A 13,078-nucleotide genomic window follows, 5' to 3' on the forward strand; every position below is an offset into this window, starting at 1 on the left:
GGGGCATTGAGAATTCGTAATTTATTGAAAAGCAACTGGAAATCGTTTTGTTTGCAAGTGTGTCATGTGTGGAGAAGAACCTCCTAGCTAGCCTTCCATCCATTCAATTTACTCAAATTCGTGCAGATTTCATTAGTTCTTTAATTTACTTGTTTTGTTTTCAAATTCGTCAAAACCAAAACCCCTTTTACCTTGTTGAGTCATATTAGTTATAAACTGATTTAGTTTGTGTTTTTAAGTATTTCGAACCAAGTTAAAACCAACATTCGTCCAAAAGTGTGTTATAGTCCAAATCTGCCCAGTTTGTGTTTTTAGGCAAATTTGAGCGTTTTAGCTTGTTTTGAGTTCTTTGAGTTTGTTTTGAATTCTCTGAGTCTAGTTTAGTGTTTTTAACTTTGTTTATATGTTTTGAAGTCAGCTTAGAGGTTATTAGCAAGCCCTCTTAATCCCCGCTCCAGAACGATCCCTACTTACATTCTTTGCTACAATTGATACAAAAGGGTTTAATTTGTGTGTTAAGTAAATTCGCATCAGATATTGCATTATGTCATAAATTCTATGAAACATGAAGAATCTATGTGGAAAGTATGCGTTGTAAATCGTCATGAAATGAATTAAATGGGAATAGAAATTTTTGAAATGTCACATTTCTTGTAATAGCCTTAATGTTGGGTAATTGATTAAGATTTTGGGTTAACCTTTATTTAGGGTTGAATTTATATTATGCATTATGGAAAACGTATAGGAAATACATATATGATTGCATTGTGCTTGTGATGACAATTCCATGATGAATATGAAATAGTGATAGTAGCAATTATTATTTTTATTTATATTGCATTATTCTCTAAGATCTCTGAATAATAAGGAACTTTTGTGGAATGTATTTGTTATGAAGTATGATGCTTTGAATTGAATTGAATGGGAGTAGGAAAATTTTAAAATATCGTATTTATGTTATAGCTTTAAAAATGAGCATTTGATAAGGGTTTGGTTTAACCTAGAATTGAATTGATTTTATGTTATGCATTATGAAAATGTGAAATGCTAAAATGATGGTGGAATGGTGACAAGTAGATGGAAAAATTGCTTTATACCTGTGCCAGTGGAAGAAAAGAGCCCGTGGATATGTGATTGGGCTGAAAAGAGCCCGTGGATATGTGATTAGGCATAATGACCCATGAATGTGAAATTAGGCGAGAAAGGCCCGTGGAAAAAAATAATAATAAAAAGAAGGGGTGGTGTATATTGGCCAGGTATAATACAATATTTTCCGCCTACTAGTCTCTTATGGAGATAAAGGAAAATGGTGGTGAAATCATTGTTTTGATAAGGATAAGTATAGCTAGGAAAAAAAAAATCTCTGACCATGAAAATTTTGGTTGGAAATGTTAATATTTATGGAAGAGATTGTGATTTATTGAATGGGAATGGAATTATAAACTATGGTTATGGTTTGCCTAATATAATTAGAATGGTGGTAGATATGAATGAAACTAATGAAATGAAATTCTAAGTTTGTTTAATGTAAACGGATTTTTTTGGTGTGAGATGTGATATTTTTATAATTGATGAAAGGAATGGATGGGAAGTTATAATTATAAATTTGATTGGTGGGTTGCCATGGTTATGAGTTAACATTGTTGAATTTGATATTGCGCACCAAAATTTTGAAGCGTATATATATATTCGCATGGTTATGAAAGTAATAAGGTTTAATATGGTTGGCCGTTAGAGTAGTAAAAGGTAAAAAAAATTCCTTTGGTTGGTGAAATGTAGATAGTGCCCTGGACATGTATCTCACTAATTTATTCGAGCTGTGGTTGGAATCTGGTTGCAATTGTTGATATTTGGTTTGTCAATTATAAAGATTTCGCTTGCAGTTCTACTAGGTTACTAGTGGATGATTTGGAATTTCAGTATTTAATTGGTCGAGAATAGTTATGGCTAAAAATTTATAATATTTATGCTGCCAATATTGGGTATTTTCTGATGTTGGTATCGTCAGTGTTGGTGGCTAAATGTGGATAATTATTTTACCAATGGGTATGGTTAAAATTGTTGATACTTAATTTGACAATGAATGTGTTGGGGATATGAGAATGAGAGAAATAATCACGATTATAATTCATTATTTTGAACTTGACGATTGAAATCTCGGGGACGAGATTTATTTTAACAGGGGGTGATTGTAATACCCTGAAAATTTAAATATATGAATTATATATTCATAATTATGCATATGTGGAGAAAATCGAAAATAAATCGATTTATGATTATGAAGAATTTAATCGAGAACTTTTACAGTTTTGTTTCCGGAAATTATATTAATCAACGTATTTTGTATTATTGAGCTTTTATATGATTTTTCAAGAATTTATAATAATTTGTGTAAGTTTAGTTTTAAATTAAACTAGTTACGAGGTTTAAAGTTTGGACCTTAATTATTTAAAATATGTAGACCATTTGAGGTCAAAATTTATATTTTTGAATAGAGCTTGACCTCACGAACGCGTAGGTACAAACCGTTTGTGAAACGAAGTTAGAACGAAGAAGTTATTAACGTTTAAAGTCAGGGATAAAATGGTAAATTTATCATTTCTAGAATGCTCAAGATTTTTGGAGCCAAATCTGGAAGGCCACGTGTGTGGCCCAGATTAAAAGTAAAAAAGGTTAGGTGGTGGAGATGGTAGATAAAGGAGGGAAATGAGGGAGAGAAGGGCCAATCAAAAAAGGGGGAGAGAGAGAGTAACCAAGGAGATAAGAGAGAAAGGAGGGGAAAGCAGGGGAAGGAAGTACACCGGATCCTTCGACCCGGTTCTATGTCATCAACCCGACCCGGCTTCCTCCACCTCCTCCGGTGGCTTTTCGTTGGATTTTCCGACGAATTATACTACCAAACCATTTTAAAAAGGTTCCATGACCTTCCTTTGACTGATTCTATCACAAATTAGATAGATATTGGCTTTGAAGATGTGCAAAACCCCACAGGGGGGTGCGCGAGTTCATTGTTGCGATCCATCAAATCTGAAGCAAACTCTCCCAATTTCCACCACCCATATGTTCCTTAAGAACCCAGGAATAAACCCCAAACAAGTTTTGGGGCGTCGGAGCTGCTATGGAGTCGAATCAAGAACACCCATTTCTAGGGTCCCGGCGGATTTGAGGCAAATTGGAGCATTTCTGAGCTAAATTGCCCTTGGTCACAGGTATGAAAGTTACTCTACGCTTTGAGATCTTCATTCCTAAAATTTTTGGAAATTTTTAGAAATAGTTGAGTTTCCGACGAGTCGGGGCGGCCGACCGCCAACCGCGGCGGCGCACGGCCAGGAAGTCGACTATTGCTCTTTATACGAATTTCGTCATTCAAATTATGTCTTCAAGATCAAAATTTTTGTGGTTTGAATATTATTACGATTTTGGTATATGCTGGATTAAAGGAATATTTTCGGATTTGGTTTAAATTTTGAAGTTTTGAACTACGAAAGGCTTGATCCCTGTTGAGGGTACGTAGGCAATCTAACGAGACATTAGATGCAACCATAAAATAAATGTGTTTAAATATTCGAGAATTAGTGTATAGATGGAAATTGATCCAAGAGAAGAAAATAAATTAGCTATGTTTTTAGGTTGGGCCTACCATAATTATTTTTCCGAAATATACAAATATTTCGGGACCGGGGCGTTACATGACATTTACAACATATCCATATCTCATCGCATATGCAAATAATATGTCAGTCGGATCCACCTCTTGTGGTCTGTATGGCTAAGTCTATAGCTCATATCTCAATCTAGTCGGAATCACCTTTAGTGACCTATACGACATTACGCCTACACACGAGTCGGAACCACTGTAGTGGTCTGTACGACAGGGCTGCGTGTAAATGAATACGCTCAAGTGCTATGATTACGTGAAGAGTCACCTACGAGTCGGAACCACTTATAATGGTCTGTACGACAGGCATGTGCACCTACCTTGAATTCAAGGTGAGCGTATGGTGCGGAAGGTGAACATTACGTGAAGGACGGTGAGCACTAACACCGGGGTGCAGGTTTATGAGCTTTAAATGCATCTAATACAACATGTACGACTTATAAGCAACATGTACGACAATGCCAAAGTTGCCTACTATTGTAACCTGTGCGACAATGTCGAAGTTGCTTAAAACATAAATGTAGTCATACCATAACCCCATCAGTTCAACTAATAATGTATACTTACCTGAACTTACCTATGTGTCCTGCGTTCACCTTTGCACTTTAGAGCGTTCATAATAATTATGTGAAAGAAATATACATATGGATATACCAGGATGTAAATCTGAAATTCAACCATATCATAATATTTCCAGATATATATATATATGAACATGTAAACAAATGGCCTAAAATGCGATAACTGTAACACCCCACTCTCCTCTCGAACCATTTACTTTTGGGAATAATTGTCAGCGACAAGCCCAGTAAAACACTAGTTTAAATTAATTATCATTACTTATGATTCTTGACTTCAATCACTAAATTTCTTACGTAACGATTTATAACCAACATTTAACCATCAAATTCATAAGGTTAAACCTCGCTTTTTCCACCAACCTTCTTCACATTGATCAATTCCTCAAACAAAGATGTTGTCTCAATTATTTAGTCTCATTTATTGTATGGCTGCATCTAACGTCTCGTTAGATTGCCTACGTACCCTAAACAAGGATCAAGCCATTCGTAGTTCACTATAATTATTTGTAGGTACATACATAAATCACTTTAGAAATGTTTGTGGAACTATAAATTATATACATGTGATAAGGGGAAAAGATCCACTCACTTGGAGCCCACACTATGATTCACTAGCACGTTCATCGAGGTGTCTCGAACAATTGGCACCTATAACAATTATCAAATCACATCTCAGAACTCTTATTAATAGAATACGTAATTCACATAAAGCACATCCTCAAGGACATTCTAAAATGATTTGAGATCCATTAACCAAGGGTCAACTGTCGGTCAAAGATCGACGGTGGGGTCCACAACCCTACATAACTCAATCCAAGAGATCCACAACTTAGATTTTCAATCCGTAACTTCCAAAGATACACATTGTGCTTCTAAAATAACATACTAAAATTTCATCACGATCCAACCGTCTTTGGAGTCCAAATGGTGGACGGAGGTGGCCGGAAAATGGTTTGAAAAACAGCTGTCTGCTGGAAAACTGGTAACTTGCTGGAATTTCTGGGCAACTTTCAATGTCCATAACTTTGTCAATACTAAAAAAAAACAAGTTATTCAAAAACGGAAATCATAGTTCCTGACGAGACGAAGAGATTGGTACCTTACATGATGGCTAACTCACAGTGGTTTAGCCGAAAAACGCCCCGAAAGTGGAGGAGGTCGCCGAAAACTGGGCAAACTTAAAATCGTTATAACTATCTCATTTCTCCACCAAATTAAACGATCCAAACATGAGAATTCATCTACAAAATATGAGGAATTGATTTATAACTGCTTCTAAGGACAATCGGGCCGAGAAACACCTTAAATCACCACGAACCGTATGAAACCCTCGATTTGGGTAGTTGTCGATTCGCTAGGGGTGGGTTCAAATAACCGAAAACCGAAAAAAACCGAAAACCAAACCGAACCGAGGCCGAAAAAAATCGAACCGAAAAAAAATCGAACAGAAACTGCCAAACCGAACCGAACCGAACCTGGCTGGTTCGGTTTCGGTTTTTAAGGTTCGGAAACCGAACCAAACCGAACCGAACCGAACAGATATATATATTTAATTTTTTTTTCAATATTATAAATAATTTAGTGATACAATCATAACAAGACATAACCAGGTACCAAGTTGGTTTGCTTGAAACTCTTCAAGTCCCTGCGCATGGGTTCGAATCCTCATGCCTCCAGGGTTTCAAAAAAGTTTTTTAGTTTTTTTGAGCAATCAACAAACCTTTTAAGTTTTAACCCTAGCCGCACCTTTTATTTTTTTCATTCCTCTCTTCTCTCTCTCATTCCCTGCCTCCAGTCCAGTGTAACCTAGCCCAGTAACCTTCTCGTGCAGCCGAGCCTCATCTCTCTCACTCTCTCTGTCTCTCTGTGAAGAGCTTCATCGAAGCCAAGCGCAAGGAACGCGAGGCTCGCGAGAAGGACGAGTAGTACTGGTGCGAGGTGAAGGGCAGCAAATCCCCCGTGGCCAAGAAGCGCGAGGAAGGATTTGGGGGTCACCGACTCCCTGGGATGGCTGCAACGAGAATGCTTCATCAGCAAATCCCCCGCGGCCAAGAAGCGCGAGGAAGAAGCCGAGAAGCTGGCGGAGGCTGCCACGCGAAAGTCCGAGGCCCGCCGATTGGCAGATCTGGAGGAGAAGGATCTCCCTATCCTCTCTCTTCTCTCTCTCGCTCTTCTTCCGCATAAGATCTCTCTCGCTCTCTCCGCTGTCGACCTCCCGCCTCACATTGACTGAGGTAATATTCATCTGCTCTGCTCATTTGGTATTTCGTCGAGCTCCGTGGTTTTGCTCAATTGGGTTGTTTTCGATTTTTTTTGTTTATGGATATTTTTCGATATTGTTTTTGCATGATTCGATTTGGGTTCTGTGTGTTGCGGTGTTTGATTCAGAAAGGTTGCTCATTTACTTGTGATGATGTTTGGGTGTGCTGGAATGTGTAGATCTTTGTAGTTTCTCACTGCTTGCTGTAGATCTGATTGGAATCGGTTTTTAATTGCGAATTTGGATCTTATGATTTGAGATTTGCATTCTGTGGGTTGTAGAAATGGGATTGTTTAGCTGAATTTTGAAGAAATCATCTTTCATTTGCTTTAAAAACTGTGGATCTGCAAAAATTGTAATGAGTTTTTCGTCGATTAAACTTATAGATCTTGCGTTTACCTATCTCACACTTAGCTACAATTATCTGTTTTAGTTTCATGAATCAGTATTATACTTTAAAATCGAAAAGGTTTTGACTTTTGGGCCTATTGTTCGATATGGTTGTCGGTAGGAGACGCACTGATGGCTAGGCCCTTGTTTCCGTGGTTAATCTTTGCGTTCATTTATGTTTTTCCTTCACCATGGATCACCAATTTGTCTCCCTAGATTTGGATATCATACTGCACTCTGAATGGGATATATGACACCTGTGAGTACATCGAATACGTTGTTACAATGAATGCCATAATAGTGTACTTTTAGTCTTTTACTATCATGAATGTTTGGCACGGACGGGAACTACTTTAGTTTCCCACACATTTAGTAAAAATTTGGTAGTATGTTAGCTACGCTAAATGCTTATCCCAGCATATAATTTGATTTAGCGATTGACATCAAATTTATATTGGAATGCTCCATTGACACCTTTCCGTGTTTGAAATTTATAGATCCAAGATGTGGAAGGGGTAGAACTATGTGGAACCCTGAAAAATGTTGTGGCCATAGCAGCAGGTTTTGTGGATGGGTTGGAGATGGGAAATAACACAAAGGTAAGCTCAAAAATTTTGGTAAAAGTTGAACCCACATCTCATCTGCTTTTTCTATGTCATTGTGACTGCTTATTTTGAATGACCAGGCTGCAATTATGAGAATCGGTCTAAGAGAGATGAAGGCATTTTCCAAGATGTTATTTTCATCAATCGGTATTGTTTTCTTCGCTAGTAACTATGTACTATAGTTGCTGGAAATTTCAATTATGCCAAGTATGTGTGCCAAAAATATAATCTGAAATTTCAATTATGCCAAGTATGTGTGCCAATTATGTCATGTTCTTATTTTTACTTTTATTTGTATGTAGAAATGGCAAGGGGAAGCTCAAAGAAAGGTGCTATGTTGCCTCCTAGGCCGCCTATGCGTTGAGCTTGAGCTTGAAGACTTGGAAGATTTTATTTGTGCAAGACATGAAGTGATGAAACCTTGAAGGTTTATTTGACTTGTGATGTTTAAATTTGGACTTTTTGAAGACTTAAACTTTGATGTTTAATTTGGACTTTTTGAAGACTTAAACTTGATTGATGATTGATTCTATTTATAGTTGGACTTTAAGTTTTATGAGACTTTTAGTTTTATGAGACTTTATACGTAGAGATGGAAACATGTCATATTTTCTATTCCTATATTATGTTGTGCTTGTTTTGCATTTTTTGGAGGAAAAAAAAAAAAAACCGAAAAAAAACCGAAACCGAACCGAAAAAACCGAACCGAAAAAAACCGAAAAAAATTTGGGCCGAACCGAAATTTCGATTTGGTTTCGGTTTTGACAAAAAACCGAACCGATAAGAACCGAACCCAGCCCTACGATTCGCCACCCAAAATGAACTCCGACTCCTCATCCAATGTTTGGGCCTTGTCCCTGGGGTTGAGGGGAGTCTTTTGGGTGTGGTCATCGATAATATTTGTTGACGGATTCATCGAAAAAAAAGGAGAAACCCGTCGGAACCACCGTGGGTTTAGAGCCTTGATTTGGAAAATTGGATAAGGAATTTAATAATCTAACACCATAGGGAGGTTGGGCTTGACAAGAGCTTTCCATAGACACCAAAATCACCTCGAATGGATGTCAGACGGAGGAGTTAGAGCCGGGTCAAGAAACCGGGTCGGGTCGAGTTGTACGGATCCAAGAGGATTCGGCGTTCCTTCACCTCCCTCCTTTCTCTCCCTTCTCCCTCTCCTAATTGGGCAAATTCTAACTCTCTTTTCCCTATTGGTCACACACTTCCTCTCATTTTTCTTTTATCTTCTTTTCTTTGCATCTCCACCATCCATTCCTCATTTCCTTTAATCTGGGCCAACCACATGGCACTCTAGATTTTCCCCTCAACACAAATCTCAAAATTAATTAATTTACTAAAATGTCCTTAACTTTAAATGTTAATAACTCTTTCGTTATAGCTCCAAATCACATCCCGTTGGCACCCACGCGTCTGTAACGATGAGCACAACGAGAATACGCCAATAAAATGAGTCTCATATGACACGACACGGTAGTCAACACAAGTCAAAACTCTGCCTTGAAGGGCATTTTCGTAAACTCAAGTATTAAAATTATAAAATCATCATTTTTAGGGACGGGCTGTTACACTAGCATTACCCTATACACTATATTTGGATGGAGAGATTTAAGATTAATAAGAAATTTTAAAATGATGAAAATTGAAATGACCAGATTTTATTTTTTAGAATTTGTGAATTTGTGAATTTTCTTCTTTGGTTAACTTAAAAGAACAATGAAATTGAATACGGAATTTGTTATTTTTAAACTCTCAATCATAGAAATTGGGAAATAACACATATTTACATGGAATTTAAACTTGGGAATTGGAGGTCTCAAATTCCAAGTTTTTTTTTTCACGCAGAAATTCTAAATTTCTATGTTTATGAATCTAAACTTGAGAATTGGAGCATGTCAATTTATAAATTTCAACTTTTACCCAAATTTCACGTTTATTTCCCCCATCCAAACATAGTGTTTAAAAAAAAAAACTTGATTATAATCCCTAAATAAGATCTATTTTTCATTAAAGTTGGGTGTAAGATTAAATACTGATTTGTCCTTTGACTTTATATATCACCTAACATCTAGCTAATAATTATTAACTTGTTGTAAATATTATGTGGATGGTCCACATGAATAGTTTGTTACTATTTATGCACAGTATTTTCACTATTCATTTGTGGAAAATTTGTAAAGTGAATAGTGCTTTCTTTTGTTTATATAAAGGAAGAAGAGGAGATGAAGTGAGGTGAGTTCACGGGAAAGATGGGAATGAAAAGAAAGAAAGAAAGAGAAGAGAGAGAATGAAGAGGAAGAGAGAAAATAGAGGAAGATGAGAGGAGATAATAGAGAGAGTTATCTTTGTACTCCTATTATTTCAAATTATAATGAAAGCACCACTGCTGCCCCGAGGACGTACTCCAGTCACACTGACTGTAGAGGAACCTCGTAAATTTTGTGTCTTGTTTCATTTATTCCACTGCACCCACAGTCAATTTTACAACACGTTATTAGCACGAAAAGCTCTCATGTCAGTGGAAAGCACAACACCATAAATCCGGTGAAGCATTATCTACCTCTCACCTCGGTCAGCTAAAATCTCACAGAGTAGAGACGGCAAGCCAGACATGTCAAATAGGGAAGATCATCTTGTCACAAAAATCCATCAACCTTTCTTTTATCACTTTTTCTTTTATCACTCTAACTATTGATGTGCTAATCCTTATCCCTACTAGACCTGCAATCTATTTTTCTCTCGTGGACAAGAAAGATGGAGAGATCTTATAGACAAACAAAGGTGCAGCAAAACAAGCAAAGGTATGTCCATTTTTCATTTCTCCCACCGCGCCAGAAGCGCCCCACCGAATTCCAGTGCGAATTGAAATTTCCAACGACCTGAAGTCGTCATGAGATAAGAAAACTCGTACCTGACAACTGGTTTCCAGAGATCCAGAAGAATCTCATTAGACTTGGAAACCCAAATCGTGTCGTTCTCAATGGATCTCGAGGACCTCCATGAATCCTCAGTTGTCTGAGATGGTGATGGCATTACTGACTCCACACAGGTCTCCCTCTCTTGTGTCTTCGTCAACCTCACTGTCATCTATGTCTCTATGGAGAGGTTCTTGCTTTGCGATGCCATGTTCTTTGGGCCATGCAAGAACAACGCCAGTCTCTGGTAGCCTTTTTGGATTGAATTGGTTTTGTGTAACCCCCACAACAACCCAGCTGGTACTGGGTTTCGAGACTGGTAGAGATAGACAAAGAAAATGGGAAATGGGGCCAATGATTTGGAAAGGTGCGTTGCACCATGTAAAATGAAAGAAAAAGGCAATGTTTTTTTTTGGAATGGTGTAGAATGTGATTGAATAAGAAAATAATAAAAATAAAATAAAGGTAAAGTTTTTTGGATGGTGTTACACCATCTGAAACGAAAGAAGAAAATATGTATATATTTATTTATGTGCATGGTGTTGGTTTAAAGCCCATGTCACCTTTGCTTTAAAGCTTCGATATTTATGTGCATGGTGTTGGTTTAAAGCCCATGTCACAAGTTCTATTTACTTTAAAGCAATTTATTTATCATGGACGGTTTTACCGCCTACTGCTTTAAGTTTTGATTTATGTGAATGGTGCTGAATTAAAGCCCTTGTCACAAGCTTTAATTTATTTATTGTTCAATTTATTTACTATGGCTGGAATTACCGCCTATTGCTTTAATTTATTTATTGTACTTATCTTTTGTTACGATGAGTATAACAAGGACCCAGAGTTCCTTGATTAGATCAGAACCTGCAGTTTCTTGATCCTCATCACATAAAATGATAGGACCCGAAGTTCCATCATGCAAAAAGATCAAACATGAAGTCCCTAGATCCTCAAGATCGGACATGAAGTTTCTTGATAAGTACCTTAAGTTTGAAGTGCCACAGTGCCTCAACTTAATTATAATAAAGGTCATAAAAGTCTCAGTTCATAGACTATTTAATAAGGACCAGAAGTTCCTTATGTCCATACTTAAAATGGTTTAGCAGAAGCATTTATTAAGCGGATGAAATTGATTACCCGCACTCTGCTCATGAAAACGAAATTATCAGTTTTCTACATGGGGACATGTCATTTTACATGACGCATTATTAAGTTCGGATGAGACCAGTTTCCAACCATCAGTATTGCTCAGTACAACTCGTGTTTGGGAATTAGCCAAACATTATACATTTACGAGTTTTTGGTTGTGTTATCTATGTGCCTATTGCACTGCCACAACGTAATGAAATGGGCATTGATGTTGAACATCATCTATCATTCAATATTTAGAACCTTTGACTAGGGATATATTTACCGCTTGGTTTGCGGACTGTCATTTTGATAAGACAATTTTCCTGCCATTAGGGGGAGAAAATGATATCGTTCCAGAAGAACGATGAGAAAATATCATTCCAAAAGAATGATGAGAAAAGACCGTTCCAGAAGAACGAAGAGAATTTGTCTTATTTTGATTCACGAAGCAATCAATGAGAAAATGAAATATGAATAAATGAATGATGCAACGAAAGTGATGAAATCATATATACTTACTGCAAATGTGCCTACAAGAATTGATGTCTCTGTTGGATAAAATAATGAGACAATAAATGATTTATCTGTTGCACGCCTGAAGCGTGACAGATTTTTAGACTCAAAAGGTTCAGTTATTCGAAAGAAGAATAATATGGCACTACTGAACTATTGCATTCCCGAAGCATAACTGTTGCATGCCAGAAGCATGACAGTCGTTGCATGGATACACGTCCCAGATAGGACAATCCACAGACATGGGAATGTTGATGTCTCATACATGGAGCATAATAGACATATAGGTTCCAATGACTCAACTCCCGGAAGTGGAGATTAAAATCCAAGCTCTATAACGCTCAAGAGGAGGTTATGATCCACATTCTCTAAATTATGACTATCTTGGAAGAGATAGCGTCATGCCCTTGAAGAGGCAATGGATATCCAAAGAAATGAAAAGCTTTTATGCATGCGCATGCACATGAGAATATGGGATCACGGATTGATGATAACCAATGGTAATTTTGGTTTTTACAAGTAGCTACTAAATTCATCAATGAGCTGTGTTAATATTGAGTCACGTTCTTTTGTTCGTCGACAAAAGAAAAATTATTGGCCAAAATGGAGAAAGGCAATTCCATTACAATTTTGTAAGAACGTGGGCAAATGAACCTATATATATTTGAATACAATACAAATAGCCAAAAGATGTTGAACCAAGGAGGTTATATATGGGCATTTGTAATACAGTGTAATACACTTACCTGATATGACACAAGGTTGTAAACGAGGTCATATGAATGGAGAATTATATACGAAGGGTTGTGAGTCGCCCACATTATATCTCCATAAGTAAATCCCTCAAGTATACATGGGAGCAAATTGCTCTGTATAAATTCCAAAGGAAAATGTGTCATGAAGTGTAGAAAACCCTTGAAGGATTCAAATTGCTTGAAGTAAGCCTCTGAAGGGTAAAACATAAAATATGTACTCAATACCAATTAATGATATAAATTGCCTTAGTGAGTACT

The 13,078-nt window shown here is 37.0% G+C and overlaps 1 protein-coding gene and 1 long non-coding RNA gene across 2 annotated transcripts; both read left to right on the forward strand.

The window, feature by feature from the left end:
* Nucleotides 1–5,890: 5,890 nt before the first annotated feature.
* Nucleotides 5,891–8,222, forward strand: LOC126622611 (uncharacterized). Its single transcript, XM_050291381.1, has 5 exons — nt 5,891–5,928; nt 6,071–6,473; nt 7,387–7,488; nt 7,575–7,641; nt 7,797–8,222. The coding sequence occupies exons 1-5, from the start codon at nt 5,891–5,893 to the stop codon at nt 7,856–7,858; spliced, it is 672 nt and encodes a 223-aa protein (XP_050147338.1). The 3' UTR covers nt 7,859–8,222.
* A 1,375-nt stretch (nt 8,223–9,597) lies between these two features.
* LOC126621251 (uncharacterized) lies at nt 9,598–11,284 on the forward strand. Its single transcript, XR_007622860.1, has 2 exons — nt 9,598–10,310; nt 10,439–11,284. It is a non-coding gene; the product is annotated as an uncharacterized LOC126621251 (long non-coding RNA).
* Nucleotides 11,285–13,078: the final 1,794 nt, after the last annotated feature.

The sequence above is a fragment of the Malus sylvestris genome, chromosome 5 (assembly GCF_916048215.2).
Source record: "Malus sylvestris chromosome 5, drMalSylv7.2, whole genome shotgun sequence".
Lineage (NCBI taxonomy): Eukaryota > Viridiplantae > Streptophyta > Magnoliopsida > Rosales > Rosaceae > Malus > Malus sylvestris.